The 22,560-nt window shown below is 43.0% G+C and overlaps 1 protein-coding gene across 8 annotated transcripts in view; it reads right to left on the bottom strand.

Annotated features, from left to right (window-relative positions):
- MTOR (mechanistic target of rapamycin kinase) overlaps positions 1-21,915 on the bottom strand; it is a 227,177-nt gene extending 205,262 nt beyond the window's left edge. For 6 of the 8 annotated variants that reach the window (XM_056543129.1, XM_056543135.1, XM_056543134.1 and 3 more), the window contains exons 1-5: positions 21,770-21,915; positions 8,491-8,672; positions 1,801-1,909; positions 1,287-1,549; positions 1,003-1,203 (exon numbers count right to left, since the gene is read on the bottom strand). In XM_056543129.1, coding sequence (XP_056399104.1) covers positions 1,003-1,203; positions 1,287-1,549; positions 1,801-1,909; positions 8,491-8,625 — 708 coding nt within the window. In that variant the 5' untranslated portion in view covers positions 8,626-8,672; positions 21,770-21,915. The remainder of the gene's footprint in view (positions 1-1,002; positions 1,204-1,286; positions 1,550-1,800; positions 1,910-8,490; positions 8,673-21,769) is intronic. The other 2 variants (XM_056543133.1, XM_056543136.1) reach the window with 1 other exon arrangement.
- Between the last annotated feature and the right edge of the window lie 645 nt (positions 21,916-22,560).

Raw genomic sequence — 22,560 nt, 5'->3', positions numbered from 1 at the left:
ATACTTAGGACCCATCTTGGTCTTATAGGACCTATAAGTAAGATTTCTTGACTTGAATTTTAGTATATCCTAAAAGAGAGCACTGACATATAATGATTTTTCCTCCAACTGCAATACTACAGCTCCAGTGGGATGGGGGAAAACTACTTTAGGGTATCTTCACACTACAGATTTTCCGCGCACGGATTTGCATTTGGGATTTCCACTGTGTGAACTGGAAAACATTTTTATTTTTATTTATTTTTTAATCAACTGATGACAGAAAGTTAAACAGATTTTACAATTACTTCTATTAAAAAAATCTTTATCCTTCCAGTTCCTATCAGCTGCTGTATGCTCCACAGGAAGTTCTTTTCTTTTTGAATTTCCGTTCCGTCTGACCACAGTGCTCTCTGCTGACACCTCTGTCCATTTTAGGAATTGTCCAGAGCAGGAGAGATTTTCTATGGGGATTTGCTCCTACTCTGGATAGTTCTTAAAATGGACAGAGGTTACATAGTTAGTATGGTTGAAAAAAGACATACGTCCATCAAGTCCAACCAGGGTAAATTACCAGGTGTCAGCAGAGAGCACTGTGAGCACAACCAGGTGTCAGCAGAGATCACTGTGCTCAGGCAGAAAGGAAATTCAAAAAGAAAAGAACTTCCTTTATAGCAAGGAGCAGCTGATAAGTACTGGAAAATTAAGATTTTTTAAGAGAAGTAATTTACAAATCTGTTTAACTTTTTGGCAGCAGTTTATTTAAAAAAAAAATGTTTTCCAGCAGAGTACCCCTTTAACATTGGTGTGAATGGGTCTTCTGTGGACCCGATGACAACACTTTATTTCAGTGGCAGAGAATTCTGCCCCTGAAATTGATCCGCCGAAAAAATAAGCCTGTTCATACTTTTGGGGGAATTATGCGAGCACTGCATTGCCGTCAATGGTAAAGGCGCAGGTCCTCAGTGTAAAAATACCCTTAAAGGTAACACTATGCTCAATTTAAAGAATTTTGACCCGTACCCTGTACCACAGAGGTTTCTGCAGCTCCTTGGGTTCCCGCTGTGTGGTTAGGATCAGACAGGCTCTCAAAGCTGCTACGGCCCCCTCCCGAATTGCCTGTTTTGGGTCCCACACAGCATAGAAGATGTTGTCAAAGAAAGGCTGGACCTGCTGAAAGAAGAAGGTAGGGGCACTGACAGCCAGCTCCCGCAGCACCAGGACCTGCAGAGAGAAACCAGAGACGTCAGTACATAAGGACAGACATTATGGGAACTGTCTGTGTAGACTCCAGTAAGTGAACTCACCCCAGCGTGTCTGCGGCCTTCATTACGGTCAGCGCCCAGCCACTCCAAGGCACGCTTCACCTCAAACTCCACGTACTCTGCAGTGAAAGTGTCCCCCGCCATAGCAAGGCGCCCCATTGCTTTGGAAGCCATCTCCATGACCGCAGGGTCACTGGAGGGCAGCAGGTTACGCAGGTAGTTGGCAAATCTGCTGATCCTGGTGGCATTTCCGCCCTCCACTCCTATCAGGCTCACTGGGAGTAAGGGGAAGATATGCTGAAAGACTTCAGCAATAAGAGACTAAGCTAAATCAGTGCCATAAAACAAAGCGAAGCTCATTTATTCTCATCACGTACTGGTTGTCACCCTAAAGCAGTGTTCCCCGGCCAGTGTGCCTCTAGCAGTTGCAAAACTAAAACTCCCAGAATGCCCGGACAGCCAAAGGCTGTCCGGGCATGCTGGGAGTTGTAGTTTGGCAACAGCTGGAGGCACACTAGTTGGGAAACACCACCCTAAAGGTAGACATGTTTCTCACCTATAGCCAGAATCCCTCCTTTCCGCTCGCTCACATCAGAGCTGGAGACAAACTCAAAGATGAAGTGATTCAGCTCATCGTAGAATTGGGTTGCTTCCTCCTGGCTGACCTAGAAAACAACAGCAAAGGGTTAATATTGAACAAAGCAAACATGGGCAATAAAACCACAGCGCTGGGGTCTGCAAGCCGCCTCGTAGAGCTACAACTCCCAGCATAGCCTTACAGCCTGAATGCAGAGGTAGCACCAGCATAAAGACCCTAAAGGCCCGTAGTCTGTTCAACCATATGTAAGTCATCAATACCTGTAACGGGAAATCCCTTTACTGTGTGGGCAAGTTTACATGGCAACATTTCCTAGTGGCATCAACCTTAACCCCTTAAGGACTCAGCCCATTTTGGCCTTAAGGACTCAGACAATTTAATTTTTACGTTTTCATTTTTTCCTCCTCGCCTTCTAAAAATCATAACTCTTTTATATTTTCATCCACAGACTAGTATGAGGGCTTGTTTTTTGCGCGACCAGTTGTCCTTTGTAATGAAATCACTCATTATATCATAAAATGTATGGCGCAACCAAAAAACACTATTTTTGTGGGGAAATTAAAACAAAAAACGCAATTTTGCTAATTTTGGAAGGTTTCGTTTTCACGCCGTACAATTTATGGTAAAAATGACGTGTGTTCTTTATTCTGAGGGTCAATACAATTAAAATGATACCCATTATTATATACTTTTATATTATTGTTGTGCTTAATAAAAATCACAAACTTTTTAACCAAATTAGTACGTTTATAATCCCTTTATTTTGATGACCTCTAACTTTTTTATTTTTCCGTATAAGCGGCGGTATGGGGGCTCATTTTTTGCGCCATGATCTGTACTTTTTTTTGATACCACATTTGCATATAAAAAACTTTTAATACATTTTTTATAAAAAAAAATTTAATAAAATGTATTAAAAAAGTAGGAATTTTGGACTTTTTTTTTTTTCGTTCACGCCGTTCACCGTACGGGATCATTAACATTTTATTTTAATAGTTCGGACATTTACGCACGCGGCGATACCAAATATGTCTATAAAAAAAATTTTTACGCTTTTTGGGGGTAAAATAGGAAAAAACGGACGTTTTACTTTTTTATTGGGGGAGGGGATTTTTCACATTTTTTTTACTTTTAAATTTTTTTACATTTTTTTTACACTTGAATAGTCCCCATAGGGGACTATTCATAGCAATACCATGATTGCTAATACTGATCTGTTCTATGTATAGGTCATAGAACAGATCAGTGTTTTCGGTGATCTTCTGCTCTGGTCTGCTCGATCACAGACCAGAGCAGGAGACGCCGGGAGCCGCACGGAGGAAGGTGAGGGGACCTCCGTGCGACGTTATGAATGATCGGATCCCCGCAGCAGCGCTGCGGGCGATCCGATCATTCATTCAAATCGCGCACTGCCGCAGATGCCGGGATCTGTATTGATCCCGGCACTTGAGGGCGGGTCCCTGGCTGCGATCAGCAGCAGGGATCAGCCGCGCATGACACGGGCATCGCTCCGATGCCCGCGGTTATGCACAGGACGTAAATGTACGTCCTGGTGCGTTATGTACCACCTCACCAGGACGTACATTTACGTCCTGCGTCCTTAAGGGGTTAAAGGGGTACTCCCGTGGAAAACTTTTTTTTTTTTTTTTTTTTTTAAATCAACTGGTGCCAGAAAGTTAAACAGATTTGCAAATTACTTCTATTAAAAAATCTTAATCCTTCCAGTACTTATTAGCTGCTGAATACTACAGTGGAAATGGTTTTCTTTTTGGAACACAGTGCTCTCTGCTGACATCACGAGCACAGTGCTCTCTGCTGACATCTCTGTCCATTTTAGGAACTGTCCAGAGCAGCATATGTTTGCTATGGGGATTTTCTCCTACTCTGGATAGTTCTTAAAATGGACAGAGATGTCAGCAGAGAGCACTGTGGTCATGATGTCAGCAGAGAGCTCTGTGTTCCAAAAAGAAAAACATTTCCTCTGTAGTATTCAGCAGCTAATAAGTACTGGAAGGATTAAGATTTTTTAATAGAAGTCATTTACAAATCTGTTTAACTTTCTGACACCAGTTGATTTAAAAAAAAAAAAAGAAGTTTTCCACGTCAGTACCTCTTTAAAGGGGTACTCCGGCACTAGATATCTTATCCCCTATCTAAAGGATAGGGGATAAGATGTCTGATTGCAGGGGTCCTGCCGCCGGGGATCCTCGCAATCTCTCATACAGCACCCCCTATCATCAGCCTCACAGAGCGAAGATCGCTTCATGTCTAATGACTCGCGATCACCCTTGTAACGTCCTAGATCTTCCCTCCATGAGGCTGATGATAGGGGGTGCTGCTTGAGAGATTGCGAGGGTCCCCAGCAATCAGACATCTTATCTCGTATCCAAAGGATAGGGGATAAGATGTCTAGGGCCAGAGTACCCCTTTACATTGTGCTGAATTGGATTTCCGCTGCAGAAATTTTGCAACCCAAGTTCTTTCAAAAGAATGAACAGGTTAAATCTTTTGGCAGAATCTGCTGGAAAAAGCATTGACAATGTAGACAGTGTCAGAGAGACTTCAGCGATAAGAGACTAAGCTAATTCAAAAAAAAAAAACTTAATTGACATGTGAAAAAGTTTGGAATAGCGGGGATCTTAGTGTTCAGACCTCCACAGATCAGGAGAAAGAGCAGAGAGAAGCACGATCTCTCCTGATTTCGTGTCACCCGATTGAGACATAATCGCAATGCAAGTCTATAGAGTGCACAGACTTCTCCCGGCTCTTTTGCATGATCAGGGTCAAAAGTGTTACCAAATGACAGGTACTCTTAAAGCGCTGGTGCCACACGGCAAGGGTCCACTGAGGAAATCCAGCCAATCTCCTCAGTGTGAACAGACCTTTAGGTTTTCTAAATGCAACAAAAGTAATTCAGCTTTTTAAACGGATGACCTATCCTTCAGGATAAGATACCTATATTAGCTATCCGGGGGATCCAACTCCTGGCACCCTCCTAAATCAGCTGTTTGATGGGGCTGCAGTACCAGGGCAAGTGCCTCAGTCTTCTTAGTATTTACACATGCTTGTCCTTGCATCGCCGTACTACTGGTAGCAGCAGTGCAAGGAACAGCAGGACTGTCCCAGTCAAGTGAACAGGACAATGCTGCAGTACTTGGCATCGCCAATATTAATAGAGTGGAGCAGTGTTTCCCATCATGCCCGGGAGTATGGTGAGATACAAGTGGCAGATACGAGAAGCCGATCCTTAAGGATAGGCCAACAATTTTATAAGGCTGGAAGACCCCTTTAAGAAGCAGGCTCTTCTTAACTCCTTAACGACCACGGACGTAAAAAAAAAAAAAAAAATTTATAAGCATATTTGGTATCGCCAAGTGCGTAAATATCCAAACTATTAAAATATGATGTCAATGATCCTGTACGGTGAACAGCGTGTACGTAAAAAAAAAAAAAAAAAAATCCCAAATTGCTACTTTTTTGTCACATTTTATTTCAAATAAATTAATTAAAAAATTTATAAAAGTTTTATATACACAAATGTGGTATCAATAAAAAGCACAGATCAAGGTGCAAAATATGAGCCCTCATACTGCTATGTTAGTATTAACATACTAATTTGGTTAAACAGTTTGCGATTTTATTTTTTTTTTTAAGAGCAACAATAATGGAAAAGTATGTTATCATGGGTATCAATTTAAGAATATTGAACCACAGAATAAAGAACACGTCATTTTTACCGTAAATTGTACAACGTGAAAACGAAACCTTCCAAAATTTGCTAAATTGTGGTTTTCTTTTTAATTTCCCCCACACATAGTATTTTTTTTGGTTGCGCCATATATCTTATGGTAAAATGAGTGATGTCATTACAAAAGGACAACTGGTCCTGCAGAAAACAAGCCCTCGTACTAGTCTGTGGATGAAAATATAAAAGAGCTATGATTTTTAGAAGGCGAGGAGGAAAAAACGAAAATGCAAAAATAAAAATTGGTCTGGTCTTTTTTTTTTTTTTTTTTTATCAACTGGTGCCAGAAAGTTAAACAGATTTGTAAATTACTTCTATTAAAAAATCTTAATCCTTCCAGTACTTTTTAGGGGCTGTATACCTCATAGGAAATGTTTATCTTTTTGGATTTCTCTTATGTCACAACCACAGTGCTCTCTGCTGACCTCTACTGATCATTTTAGGAACTGTCCAGAGCAGGAGAAACTCCCCATAGCAAACATATGCTGCTCTGAACAGTTTCAAAAATGGACAGCAGAGGTCAGCAGAGAGCACTGTGCTCGTGACATAAAAGAAATACAAAAAGATAAACATTTCCTCTGTAGTATATAGCCCCTAAAAAGTACTAGAAGGATTAAGATTTCTTTAATAGAAGTACCGTATTTATCGGCGTATAACACGCACCCCCCATTTTAACAGGGAAATTTAAGTAAAAAAAATAAAATGTAAAATAAATGACTTGGACTAAATGCCACATCATCCCCCCAACTTTGTTTTCTTCTGCACCTCAGTTTGGTCCTGTCCCCTCCAGTGCCACATCATTCCTTCCCTTTTATCAGTCCCTGTGCCACATTTACCCCTCTCATCACCCCCCCATGTCTCATCATTCCCCCCCCCATGTCTCATCATTTCCCCCTGTCATAGACCACCACTAGCCATACAGACATTAAATATTTAGTGCCTCCCCCACCATCATTTCCCCCTGTCTCATCATGTCCCCATCATTTCCCCGTCTCATCATGTCCCCCATCATCATGTCACCGATCATTCCCCCTGTCTCATCATCCGCCACCCTGTCTCATCATGTCCCCCATCATCATGTCACCGATCATTCCCCCTGTCTCATCATTCCCCACCCTGTCTCATCATGTCCCCCATCATCATCCCCCCCCTCATAATTTCCCCGTCTCATCATGTCCCCCATCATCATCCCCCCCCTCATAATTTCCCCGTCTCATCATGTCCCCCATCATTTCCCCGTCTCATCATCCCCCCCATCATTTCCACCTGTCTCATCATCACTCCATCATGTTCTTCCTATGCCAGTGGTCTTCAACCTGCAGACCTCCAGATGTTGCAAAACTACAACTCCCAGCATGCCAACGGCTGTCCGGGCATGCTGGGAGTTGTAGTTTTGCAACATCTGGAGGTCCGCAGGTTGGAGACCACTGTATATGCTATTCTTCCACTTTCCTTACCTGGCTGCGCTTCGGCTGTCTTGTGGGCTGCGGTCAGTGAAGCAGATGAGTGACGTCCTCTCCCGGCTCCTCTGCGCAGCATCAGGGACATCACTGATGCCGTGCAGAGAAGACGGCAGAGGACGTCACTCATCTGCTTCACTGACCGCAGCCCGCAAGACCCCCCCCCCCGCCTGACCTGCCAAAGCACAGCCAGGTAAGGAAAATAAACAAAACTATGAAAAGCGGGAAAAGGGGGAATGATGAGGGAGGGGGGAGGTAGGGAAAATGAAAAGTAAAACTGTCACTTGTTTTCTCCTGCACTATCCACAGGTACTGGTGTATAGTGCGGGAGACGCTTATAAAAAGGTAGGGCAGATCCAGACAAGGTAGGGCTCATTCTAATCAGCGTCTCCCGCACTATCCACCAGTACCTGTGGATAGTGCGGGAGAAAACAAGTGACAGTTTTCCAGAGCGGGGAGGAGATGCCGCTGGTCACTGATTTAAAGTGGCCGCGGCCGTGCTGCTAATACTAAAGCGGCCGCTTTAAATCAGTAACCAGAAGACTTATTGGCGTATAACACGCAGGCAGACTTTTTGCCTTAAATTAAAGTTTTAAAAGTGCGTGTTATACGCCAATAAATACGGTAATTTACAAATCTGTTTAACTTTCTGGCACCAGTTGATTATAAAGAAAAAAAAACGTTTTCCATGGTAGTACCCCTTTAAGGTCAAAATGGGCCTGGTCCTTATGGGGTTAATAAGTCAGGTGCAAATTACATCAACTATCTCCTTTACAGGGTAAGATACCGCAGCCTTACAAAATATTTTAGTTATTTTATTACACTGGGATTCATGAGGGCCCATTCACACTGAGGAATTCTCCGCATGAAAAAATACAACATCTCTTCTTCCCATAGACCTTAATGTATTTTGCTCTCGTTCACACTGTGGAAATTCCGCTCACGTAATTCCACGGCGGAATTCCGCTCGGCTTGAAGAAAGAGCATGTTAACTCTTCAAGTGGAATCCGCAAGCAGAATCCCATAGAACTCAATTGTATAAAAAAAATTCCGCCCGATAGTTTTCTCGCTGATTTTGCGCGGAATTTGCACGAAAATTCCATGCCAAAAAAAAAAGGGAAATTCTAATTGGTGGTTGTCGTACAGTAATATATATATATATTTTAAAAAAAAAAAACAGTTTCCTCCTATATTTTTGGTCGGCATTCCATGTCAATTTTTAAGCGAGAATTCCTCACCAATTCCTCAGTGTGAACAGGGCCTTAGGTGTTAGTCCGCAGTGACTGCCCAAGTACTGTACACAACAATCACACCCCTGGCTTTATACCCTGGATACAGTAAGAAGGGATGAGGGATCATATTTTCCTCCTTCCTGTATTCATACAAGATATTTCCATACCAGACGGGGCCCCTGGGGGGTCACATACGCCGCACAGCACTCACTTCTCTCAGCTCTGTGGTGACATAATGCTGCAGTTCCTTGGCCGCCTTGGTGCGAGTGTCCTCATTTTTGCTCCTCAGGCCGTTGGCGAATTGCTGTAGCATAGTCATGATGCCAGACATATTGGCAGAGATCATGGGATAACAGGACCGGTGTCAGACTGTGGAGGTGACCACATGGGTCCCTGGAGGGTAAAAACAGATGTATGTGAGCGCAAGGAAACCGAGAACTCATTGCAGACGGCAAGGACACAGTCTATATCCCCCCACTATAGACAGTCTGTATCCCCCCACTATAGACAGTCTGTATCCCCCCCACTATAGACAGTCTATATCCCCCACTATAGACAGTCTGTATCCCCCCCACTATAGACAGTCTGTATCCCCCCACTATAGACAGTCTGTATCCCCCCACTATAGACAGTCTGTATCCCCCCACTATAGACAGTCTGTATCCCCCCCACTATAGACAGTCTATATCCCCCCACTATAGACAGTCTGTATCCCCCCCACTATAGACAGTCTGTATCCCCCCCACTATAGACAGTCTGTATCCCCCCGACTATAGATAGTCTGTATCCCCCCCACTATAGACAGTCTATATCCCCCCACTATAGACAGTCTGTATCCCCCCACTATAGACAGTCTGTATCCCCCCACTATAGACAGTCTGTATCCCCCCCACTATAGACAGTCTATATCCCCCCACTATAGACAGTCTGTATCCCCCACTATAGACAGTCTGTATCCCCCACTATAGACAGTCTGTATCCCCCCCACTATAGACAGTCTGTATCCCCCCCACTATAGACAGTCTGTATCCCCCCGACTATAGATAGTCTGTATCCCCCCCACTATAGACAGTCTGTATCCTCCCACTATAGACAGTCTGTATCCCCCACTATAGACAGTCTGTATCCCCCCACTCTATAGACAGTCTGTATCCCCCCACTCTATAGACAGTCTGTATCCTCCCACCTCTATAGACAGTCTGTATCCTCCCCGCTCTATAGACAGTCTGTATCCCCCCGCTCTATAGACAGTCTGTATCCTCCCCGCTCTATAGACAGTCTGTATCCCCCCACTCTATAGACAGTCTGTATCCCCCCACTCTATAGACAGTCTGTATCCCCCCACTCTATAGACAGTCTATATCCCCCCACCTCTATAGACAGTCTGTATCCCCCTACTATAGACAGTCTGTATCCCCCACTATAGACAGTCTGTATCCCCCCACTCTATAGACAGTCTATATCCCCCTACTATAGAAAGTTTATATCCCCCCACTATAGACAGTCTGTATCCCCCCACTCTATAGACAGTCTATATCCCCCTACTATAGAAAGTTTATATCCCCCCCACTCTATAGACAGTCTGTATCCCCCACTATAGACAGTCTGTATCCCCCCGCTCTATAGACAGTCTATATCCCCCTACTATAGAAAGTTTATATCCCACCACTATAGACAGTCTGTATCCCCCCACTCTATAGACAGTCTGTATCCCCCCACTCTATAGACAGTCTGTATCCCCCCACTCTATAGACAGTCTGTATCCCCCCACTCTATAGACAGTCTGTATCCCCCCACTCTATAGACAGTCTGTATCCCCCCACTCTATAGACAGTCTGTATCCCCCCACTCTATAGACAGTCTGTATCCCCCCACTCTATAGACAGTCTGTATCCCCCCACTCTATAGACAGTCTGTATCCCCCCACTCTATAGACAGTCTGTATCCCCCCACTCTATAGACAGTCTGTATTCCCCCCACTATAGACAGTCTGTATTCCCCCCACTATAGACAGTCTGTATCCTCCCCGCTCTATAGACAGTCTATATCCCCCACCTCTATAGACAGTCTGTATCCCCCCACCTCTATAGACAGTCTGTATCCCCCCACTATAGACAGTCTGTATCCCCCCACTCTATAGACAGTCTATATCCCCCTACTATAGAAAGTTTATATCCCCCCACTATAGACAGTCTATATCCCCCCACCTCTATAGACAGTCTGTATCCTCCCCCCACTATAGACAGTCTGTATCCTCCCCGCTCTATAGACAGTCTGTATCCTCCCCGCTCTATAGACAGTCTGTATCCTCCCCGCTCTATAGACAGTCTGTATCCTCCCCGCTCTATAGACAGTCTGTATCCTCCCCGCTCTATATACAGTCTGTATCCTCCCCGCTCTATAGAGAGTCTGTATCCTCCCCGCTCTATAGACAGTCTGTATCCTCCCCGCTCTATAGACAGTCTGTATCCTCCCCGCTCTATAGACAGTCTGTATCCTCCCCGCTCTATAGACAGTCTGTATCCTCCCCGCTCTATAGACAGTCTGTATCCCCCCACTCTATAGACAGTCTGTATCCTCCCCGTTCTATAGACAGTCTGTATCCTCCCCGCTCTATAGACAGTCTGTATCCTCCCCGCTCTATAGACAGTCTGTATCCTCCCCGCTCTATAGACAGTCTGTATCCTCCCCGCTCTATAGACAGTCTGTATCCTCCCCGCTCTATAGACAGTCTGTATCCTCCCCGCTCTATATACAGTCTGTATCCTCCCCGCTCTATAGAGAGTCTGTATCCCCCCACTCTATAGACAGTCTGTATCCTCCCCGCTCTATAGACAGTCTGTATCCTCCCCGCTCTATAGACAGTCTGTATCCTCCCCGCTCTATAGAGAGTCTGTATCCTCCCCCCTCTATAGACAGTCTGTATCCTCCCCGCTCTATAGACAGTCTGTATCCTCCCCGCTCTATAGACAGTCTGTATCCTCCCCGCTCTATAGACAGTCTGTATCCTCCCCGCTCTATAGACAGTCTGTATCCTCCCCGCTCTATAGACAGTCTGTATCCCCCCACTATAGAGAGTCTGTATCCCCCCACTCTATAGACAGTCTATATCCCCCTACTATAGAAAGTTTATATCCCCCCACTATAGACAGTCTATATCCCCCACTATAGACAGTCTATATCCCCCCACCTCTATAGACAGTCTGTATCCTCCCCCCACTATAGACAGTCTGTATCCTCCCCCCACTATAGACAGTCTGTATCCTCCCCGCTCTATAGACAGTCTGTATCCTCCCCGCTCTATAGACAGTCTGTATCCTCCCCGCTCTATAGACAGTCTGTATCCTCCCCGCTCTATAGACAGTCTGTATCCTCCCCGCTCTATAGACAGTCTGTATCCTCCCCGCTCTATAGACAGTCTGTATCCTCCCCGCTCTATAGACAGTCTGTATCCTCCCCGCTCTATAGACAGTCTGTATCCTCCCCGCTCTATAGACAGTCTGTATCCTCCCCGCTCTATAGACAGTCTGTATCCTCCTCGCTCTATAGACAGTCTGTATCCTCCCCGCTCTATAGACAGTCTGTATCCTCTCCCCTCTATAGACAGTCTGTATCCCCCCGCTCTATAGACAGTCTGTATCCTCCCCGCTCTATAGACAGTCTGTATCCTCCCCGCTCTATAGACAGTCTGTATCCTCCCCGCTCTGTAGACAGTCTGTATCCTCCCCGCTCTATAGACAGTCTGTATCCTCCCCGCTCTATAGACAGTCTGTATCCTCCCCGCTCTATAGACAGTCTGTATCCCCCCACTCTATAGACAGTCTGTATCCCCCCACTCTATAGACAGTCTGTATCCTCCCCGCTCTATAGACAGTCTGTATCCCCCCACTCTATAGACAGTCTGTATCCCCCCACTCTATAGACAGTCTGTATCCCCCCACTCTATAGACAGTCTGTATCCCCCCCCCGCTCTATAGACAGTCTGTATCCCCCCCGCTCTATAGACAGTCTGTATCCCCCCCGCTCTATAGACAGTCTGTATCCCCCCACTCTATAGACAGTCTGTATCCCCCCCCGCTCTATAGACAGTCTGTATCCCCCCCGCTCTATAGACAGTCTGTATCCCCCCCCGCTCTATAGACAGTCTGTATCCTCCCCGCTCTATAGACAGTCTGTATCCTCCCCGCTCTATAGAGAGTCTGTATCCTCCCCGCTCTATAGACAGTCTGTATCCTCCCCCCTCTATAGACAGTCTGTATCCTCCCCGCTCTATAGACAGTCTGTATCCTCCCCGCTCTATAGACAGTCTGTATCCCCCCACTCTATAGACAGTCTGTATCCTCCCCGCTCTATAGACAGTCTGTATCCTCCCCGTTCTATAGACAGTCTGTATCCTCCCCGTTCTATAGACAGTCTGTATCCTCCCCGCTCTATAGACAGTCTGTATCCTCCCCGTTCTATAGAGAGTCTGTATCCTCTCCCCTCTATAGACAGTCTGTATCCTCCCCGCTCTATAGACAGTCTGTATCCTCCCCGTTCTATAGACAGTCTGTATCCTCCCCGCTCTATAGACAGTCTGTATCCTCCCCGTTCTATAGACAGTCTGTATCCTCCCCGCTCTATAGACAGTCTGTATCCTCCCCGTTCTATAGACAGTCTGTATCCTCCCACCTCTATAGACAGTCTGTATCCTCCCCGTTCTATAGACAGTCTGTATCCTCCCCGCTCTATAGACAGTCTGTATCCTCCCCGTTCTATAGAGAGTCTGTATCCTCTCCCCTCTATAGACAGTCTGTATCCTCTCCCCTCTATAGACAGTCTGTATCCTCCCCGTTCTATAGACAGTCTGTATCCTCCCCGTTCTATAGACAGTCTGTATCCTCCCCGCTCTATAGACAGTCTGTATCCTCCCCGCTCTATAGACAGTCTGTATCCTCCCCGTTCTATAGACAGTCTGTATCCTCTCCCCTCTATAGACAGTCTGTATCCTCCCCGCTCTATAGACAGTCTGTATCCTCCCCGTTCTATAGAGAGTCTGTATCCTCCCCGCTCTATATACAGTCTGTATCCTCCCCGCTCTATAGAGAGTCTGTATCCCCCCACTATAGAGAGTCTGTATCCCCCCACTCTATAGACAGTCTATATCCCCCTACTATAGAAAGTTTATATCCCCCCACTATAGACAGTCTATATCCCCCACTATAGACAGTCTATATCCCCCCACCTCTATAGACAGTCTGTATCCCCCCCGCTCTATAGACAGTCTGTATCCCCCCACTCTATAGACAGTCTGTATCCCCCCCCGCTCTATAGACAGTCTGTATCCCCCCCGCTCTATAGACAGTCTGTATCCCCCCCGCTCTATAGACAGTCTGTATCCTCCCCGCTCTATAGACAGTCTGTATCCTCCCCGCTCTATAGAGAGTCTGTATCCTCCCCGCTCTATAGACAGTCTGTATCCTCCCCCCTCTATAGACAGTCTGTATCCTCCCCGCTCTATAGACAGTCTGTATCCTCCCCGCTCTATAGACAGTCTGTATCCCCCCACTCTATAGACAGTCTGTATCCTCCCCGCTCTATAGACAGTCTGTATCCTCCCCGTTCTATAGACAGTCTGTATCCTCTCCCCTCTATAGACAGTCTGTATCCTCCCCGCTCTATAGACAGTCTGTATCCTCCCCGTTCTATAGAGAGTCTGTATCCTCTCCCCTCTATAGACAGTATGTATCCTCCCCGCTCTATAGACAGTCTGTATCCTCCCCGCTCTATAGACAGTCTGTATCCTCCCCGTTCTATAGACAGTCTGTATCCTCTCCCCTCTATAGACAGTCTGTATCCTCCCCGCTCTATAGACAGTCTGTATCCTCCCCGTTCTATAGAGAGTCTGTATCCTCTCCCCTCTATAGACAGTATGTATCCTCCCCGCTCTATAGACAGTCTGTATCCTCCCCCCACTATAGACAGTCTGTATCCTCCCCGTTCTATAGACAGTCTGTATCCTCTCCCCTCTATAGACAGTCTGTATCCTCCCCGCTCTATAGACAGTCTGTATCCTCCCCGCTCTATAGACAGTCTGTATCCTCCCCGCTCTATAGACAGTCTGTATCCTCCCCGCTCTATAGACAGTCTGTATCCTCCCCGCTCTATAGACAGTCTGTATCCTCCCCGCTCTATAGACAGTCTGTATCCCCCCACTCTATAGACAGTCTGTATCCTCCCCGCTCTATAGACAGTCTGTATCCTCCCCGTTCTATAGACAGTCTGTATCCTCTCCCCTCTATAGACAGTCTGTATCCTCCCCGCTCTATAGACAGTCTGTATCCTCCCCGTTCTATAGACAGTCTGTATCCTCTCCCCTCTATAGACAGTCTGTATCCTCCCTGCTCTATAGACAGTCTGTATCCTCCCCGCTCTATAGAGAGTCTGTATCCTCCCCCCTCTATAGACAGTCTGTATCCTCCCCGCTCTATAGACAGTCTGTATCCTCCCCGCTCTATAGACAGTCTGTATCCTCCCCGCTCTATAGACAGTCTGTATCCCCCCACTCTATAGACAGTCTGTATCCTCCCCGCTCTATAGACAGTCTGTATCCTCCCCGTTCTATAGACAGTCTGTATCCTCTCCCCTCTATAGACAGTCTGTATCCTCCCCGCTCTATAGACAGTCTGTTTCCTCCCCGCTCTATAGACAGTCTGTTTCCTCCCCGCTCTATAGACAGTCTGTATCCTCCCACCTCTATAGACAGTCTGTATCCTCCCCGCTCTATAGACAGTCTGTATCCTCCACCCTCTACAGACAGTCTGTATCCTCCCCGCTCTACAGACAGTCTGTATCCTCCCCGCTCTATAGACAGTCTGTATCCTCCCTGCTCTATAGACAGTCTGTATCCTCCCCGCTCTATAGAGAGTCTGTATCCTCCCCGCTCTATAGACAGTCTGTATCCTCCCCGCTCTATAGACAGTCTGTATCCTCCCCGCTCTATATACAGTCTGTATCCCCCCCGCTCTATAGACAGTCTGTATCCTCCCCGCTCTATAGACAGTCTGTATCCTCCCCGCTCTATAGACAGTCTGTATCCTCCCCGCTCTATAGACAGTCTGTATCCTCCCCGCTCTATAGACAGTCTGTATCCTCCCCGCTCTATAGACAGTCTGTATCCTCCCCGCTCTATAGACAGTCTGTAGTCATTATATGGAGGGTATATTATCATGTGTCAGTATATGGAGGGTATATTATCATGTATCAGTATATGGAGGGTATATTATTATCACGTGTCAGTATATAGAGGGTATATTATCATGTGTCAGTATATGGAGGGTATATTATCACGTGTCAGTATATGGAGGGTATATTATCATGTGTCAGTATATGGAGGGTATATTATTATCACGTGTCAGTATATGGAGGGTATATTATCACGTGTCAGTATATGGAGGGTATATTATCATGTGTCAGTATATGGAGGGTATATTATCATGTGTCAGTATATGGAGGGTATATTATCATGTGTCAGTATATGGAGGGTATATTATCACGTGTCAGTATATGGAGGGTATATTATCATGTATCAGTATATGGAGGGTATATTATCACATGTGTCAGTATATGGAGGGTATATTATCATGTGTCAGTATATGGAGGGTATATTATCATGTGTCAGTATATGGAGGGTATATTATTATCACGTGTCAGTATATGGAGGGTATATTATCATCACGTGTCAGTATATGGAGGGTATATTATCATGTATCAGTATATGGAGGGTATATTATTATCACGTGTCAGTATATGGAGGGTATATTATGTATCAGTATATGGAGGGTATATTATCATGTATCAGTATATGGAGGGTATATTATTATCACGTGTCAGTATATGGAGGGTATATTATCATGTATCAGTATATGGAGGGTATATTATCACGTGTCAGTATATGGAGGGTATATTATCATGTGTCAGTATATGGAGGGTATATTATCATGTATCAGTATATGGAGGGTATATTATCATGTATCAGTATATGGAGGGTATATTATCATGTGTCTGTATATGGAGGGTATATTATTATCATGTATCAGTATATGGAGGGTATATTATCATGTGTCTGTATATGGAGGGTATATTATCATGTGTCAGTATATGGAGGGTATATTATCATGTGTCAGTATATGGAGGGTATATTATTATCACGTGTCAGTATATGGAGGGTATATTATCATGTGTCAGTATATGGAGGGTATATTATTATCATGTGTCAGTATATGGAGGGTATATTATCACATGTGTCAGTATATGGAGGGTATATTATCATGTGTCAGTATATGGAGGGTATATTATTATCATGTGTCAGTATATGGAGGGTATATTATCACATGTGTCAGTATATAGAGGGTATATTATCATGTATCAGTATATGGAGGGTATATTATCATGTGTCAGTATATGGAGGGTATATTATCATGTATCAGTATATGGAGGGTATATTATCATGTGTCAGTATATGGAGGGTATATTATCATGTATCAGTATATGGAGGGTATATTATCATGTATCAGTATATGGAGGGTATATTATCATGTGTCAGTATATGGAGGGTATATTATCATGTGTCAGTATATGGAGGGTATATTATTATCATGTGTCAGTATATGGAGGGTATATTATTATCATGTGTCAGTATATGGAGGGTATATTATTATCATGTGTCAGTATATGGAGGGTATATTATCATGTGTCAGTATATGGAGGGTATATTATCATGTGTCAGTATATGGAGGGTATATTATCATGTATCAGTATATGGAGGGTATATTATCATGTGTCAGTATATGGAGGGTATATTATTATCATGTGTCAGTATATGGAGGGTATATTATTATCATGTGTCTGTATATGGAGGGTATATTATCACGTGTCAGTATATGGAGGGTATATTATTATCATGTATCAGTATATGGAGGGTATATTATTATCACGTGTCAGTATATGGAGGGTATATTATTATCATGTATCAGTATATGGAGGGTATATTATTATCATGTGTCAGTATATGGAGGGTATATTATCATGTGTCAGTATATGGAGGGTATATTATTATCATGTATCAGTATATGGAGGGTATATTATTATCACGTGTCAGTATATGGAGGGTATATTATTATCATGTATCAGTATATGGAGGGTATATTATTATCATGTGTCAGTATATGGAGGGTATATTATCACGTGTCAGTATATGGAGGGTATATTATTATCATGTGTCAGTATATGGAGGGTATATTATCATGTGTCAGTATATGGAGGGTATATTATCACGTGTCAGTATATGGAGGGTATATTATTATCATGTGTCAGTATATGGAGGGTATATTATCACGTGTCAGTATATGGAGGGTATATTATCACGTGTCAGTATATGGAGGGTATATTATTATCATGTGTCAGTATATGGAGGGTATATTATCATGTGTCAGTATATGGAGGGTATATTATCACGTGTCAGTATATGGAGGGTATATTATCATGTATCAGTATATGGAGGGTATATTATCATGTGTCAGTATATGGAGGGTATATTATCATGTATCAGTATATGGAGGGTATATTATCATGTGTCAGTATATGGAGGGTATATTATCATGTGTCAGTATATGGAGGGTATATTATCATGTATCAGTATATGGAGGGTATATTATGTATCAGTATATGGAGGGTATATTATCATGTATCAGTATATGGAGGGTATATTATCATGTATCAGTATATGGAGGGTATATTATGTATCAGTATATGGAGGGTATATTATCACGTGTCAGTATATGGAGGGTATATTATCATGTATCAGTATATGGAGGGTATATTATCATGTGTCAGTATATGGAGGGTATATTATCATGTGTCAGTATATGGAGGGTATATTATCATGTATCAGTATATGGAGGGTATATTATGTATCAGTATATGGAGGGTATATTATCATGTATCAGTATATGGAGGGTATATTATCATGTGTCAGTATATGGAGGGTATATTATCATGTGTCAGTATATGGAGGGTATATTATCATGTATCAGTATATGGAGGGTATATTATTATCACGTGTCAGTATATGGAGGGTATATTATCATGTATCAGTATATGGAGGGTATATTATTATCATGTGTCAGTATATGGAGGGTATATTATCACGTGTCATTATATGGAGGGTATATTATCATGTGTCAGTATATGGAGGGTATATTATCATGTGTCAGTATATGGAGGGTATATTATCATGTGTCAGTATATGGAGGGTATATTATCATGTGTCAGTATATGGAGGGTATATTATCATGTATCAGTATATGGAGGGTATATTATTATCACGTGTCAGTATATGGAGGGTATATTATCATGTATCAGTATATGGAGGGTATATTATTATCATGTGTCAGTATATGGAGGGTATATTATCACGTGTCATTATATGGAGGGTATATTATCATGTGTCAGTATATGGAGGGTATATTATCATGTGTCAGTATATGGAGGGTATATTATCATGTATCAGTATATGGAGGGTATATTATCATGTGTCAGTATATGGAGGGTATATTATCACGTGTCAGTATATGGAGGGTATATTATTATCATGTATCAGTATATGGAGGGTATATTATCATGTGTCAGTATATGGAGGGTATATTATCATGTGTCAGTATATGGAGGGTATATTATCATGTATCAGTATATGGAGGGTATATTATTATCACGTGTCAGTATATGGAGGGTATATTATCATGTATCAGTATATGGAGGGTATATTATTATCATGTGTCAGTATATGGAGGGTATATTATCACGTGTCATTATATGGAGGGTATATTATCACGTGTCATTATATGGAGGGTATATTATCATGTGTCAGTATATGGAGGGTATATTATCATGTGTCAGTATATGGAGGGTATATTATCATGTATCAGTATATGGAGGGTATATTATCATGTGTCAGTATATGGAGGGTATATTATCACGTGTCAGTATATGGAGGGTATATTATCATGTATCAGTATATGGAGGGTATATTATCATGTATCAGTATATGGAGGGTATATTATCATGTGTCAGTATATGGAGGGTATATTATCATGTGTCAGTATATGGAGGGTATATTATCATGTATCAGTATATGGAGGGTATATTATCATGTGTCAGTATATGGAGGGTATATTATCACGTGTCAGTATATGGAGGGTATATTATTATCATGTGTCAGTATATGGAGGGTATATTATCATGTATCAGTATATGGAGGGTATATTATCATGTGTCAGTATATGGAGGGTATATTATCACGTGTCAGTATATGGAGGGTATATTATTATCACGTGTCAGTATATGGAGGGTATATTATCATCACGTGTCAGTATATGGAGGGTATATTATCATCACGTGTCAGTATATGGAGGGTATATTATCATGTATCAGTATATGGAGGGTATATTATTATCACGTGTCAGTATATGGAGGGTATATTATGTATCAGTATATGGAGGGTATATTATCATGTATCAGTATATGGAGGGTATATTATTATCACGTGTCAGTATATGGAGGGTATATTATCATGTATCAGTATATGGAGGGTATATTATCATGTGTCTGTATATGGAGGGTATATTATTATCATGTATCAGTATATGGAGGGTATATTATCATGTGTCAGTATATGGAGGGTATATTATCATGTGTCAGTATATGGAGGGTATATTATTATCACGTGTCAGTATATGGAGGGTATATTATCATGTGTCAGTATATGGAGGGTATACTATTATCATGTGTCAGTATATGGAGGGTATATTATCACATGTGTCAGTATATGGAGGGTATATTATCATGTGTCAGTATATGGAGGGTATATTATTATCACGTGTCAGTATATGGAGGGTATATTATCACGTGTCAGTATATGGAGGGTATATTATCACATGTGTCAGTATATGGAGGGTATATTATCATGTATCAGTATATGGAGGGTATATTATTATCACGTGTCAGTATATGGAGGGTATATTATCACGTGTCAGTATATGGAGGGTATATTATCACGTGTCAGTATATGGAGGGTATATTATTATCATGTGTCAGTATATGGAGGGTATATTATCACGTGTCAGTATATGGAGGGTATATTATTATCACGTGTCAGTATATGGAGGGTATATTATCATGTATCAGTATATGGAGGGTATATTATTATCACGTGTCAGTATATGGAGGGTATATTATCACGTGTCTGTATATGGAGGGTATATTATCATGTGTCAGTATATGGAGGGTATATTATTATCACGTGTCAGTATATGGAGGGTATATTATCATGTGTCAGTATATGGAGGGTATACTATTATCATGTGTCAGTATATGGAGGGTATATTATCACATGTGTCAGTATATGGAGGGTATATTATCATGTGTCAGTATATGGAGGGTATATTATTATCACGTGTCAGTATATGGAGGGTATATTATCACGTGTCAGTATATGGAGGGTATATTATCACATGTGTCAGTATATGGAGGGTATATTATCATGTATCAGTATATGGAGGGTATATTATTATCACGTGTCAGTATATGGAGGGTATATTATCACGTGTCAGTATATGGAGGGTATATTATCACGTGTCAGTATATGGAGGGTATATTATTATCATGTGTCAGTATATGGAGGGTATATTATCACGTGTCAGTATATGGAGGGTATATTATTATCACGTGTCAGTATATGGAGGGTATATTATCATGTATCAGTATATGGAGGGTATATTATTATCACGTGTCAGTATATGGAGGGTATATTATCACGTGTCTGTATATGGAGGGTATATTATCACGTGTCAGTATATGGAGGGTATATTATTATCATGTGTCAGTATATGGAGGGTATATTATCATGTGTCAGTATATAGAGGGTATATTATCATGTGTCAGTATATGGAGGGTATATTATTATCACGTGTCAGTATATGGAGGGTATATTATCATGTATCAGTATATGGAGGGTATATTATCATGTGTCAGTATATGGAGGGTATATTATCATGTATCAGTATATAGAGGGTATATTATCATGTGTCAGTATATGGAGGGTATATTATTATCACGTGTCAGTATATGGAGGGTATATTATCATGTATCAGTATATGGAGGGTATATTATCATGTGTCAGTATATGGAGGGTATATTATTATCATGTGTCAGTATATGGAGGGTATATTATCACGTTTCAGTATATGGAGGGTATATTATCATGTGTCAGTATATGGAGGGTATATTATCACGTTTCAGTATATGGACACTATACAAGGTGTATATATACAGAGGGTTAGTAAGGCGACCCCTCCCCCATCCACAGCCGCCATTACAGCGCTGACTGACCGGAAGCTGTGAGGAGACAGAACTAGGACGGGGAGCGGACACCGTGCACACAGGGAGCGGCTTACCGACACTACCGCACCCGCCGGCTCCTCCCGGTCACCTCACCGCCATCCTGCCGAGCGGCCGTGCCCAGCATCGCCAGACACCCTTCGGTGCGTCCTTCCGGTCACGAACAATGATCCGACCAGGAACATGCATCAACAGCTCAAGCGTTCCGGGAAAGATTAGTTCCTAGTGTTCTTAATGTTACATGTCCTCATGTGATACCTTGGATTTTATTATTAATAGAAAGTGAATGGAGACTGTGTGGCCCCATAAGAGTCTCCACCATACCTGTGCCCCATAAGAGCCTCTTCTACTGCACATGTTCCCCCATAAGAGCATCAACCATACCTGTGCCCCCATAAGAGCCTCTACTGCACATGTTCCCCCATAAGAGCATCAACCATACCTGTGCCCCCATAAGAGCATCAACCATACCTGTGCCCCCATAAGAGCATCAACCATACCTGTGCCCCCATAAGAGCATCAACCATACCTGTGCCCCCATAAGAGCATCAACCATACCTGTGCCCCCATAAGAGCATCAACCATACCTGTGCCCCCATAAGAGCATCAACCATACCTGTGCCCCCATAAGAGCATCAACCATACCTGTGCCCCCATAAGAGCCTCCACTGTACATGTGCCCCCATACGAGCCTCTACTGTGCATGTGCCCCATAAGAGCCTCTATTGCACATGTTCCCCCATAAGAGCATCAACCATACCTGTGTCCCCATAAGAGCCTCCACTGTACATGTGCCCCCATACGAGCCTCTACTGTACATGTGCCCCCATAAGAGCATCAACCGTAC

Source organism: Hyla sarda, chromosome 10 (assembly GCF_029499605.1).
Source record: "Hyla sarda isolate aHylSar1 chromosome 10, aHylSar1.hap1, whole genome shotgun sequence".
Lineage (NCBI taxonomy): Eukaryota > Metazoa > Chordata > Amphibia > Anura > Hylidae > Hyla > Hyla sarda.
This window is presented reverse-complemented; position numbering and strand designations above follow the sequence as displayed.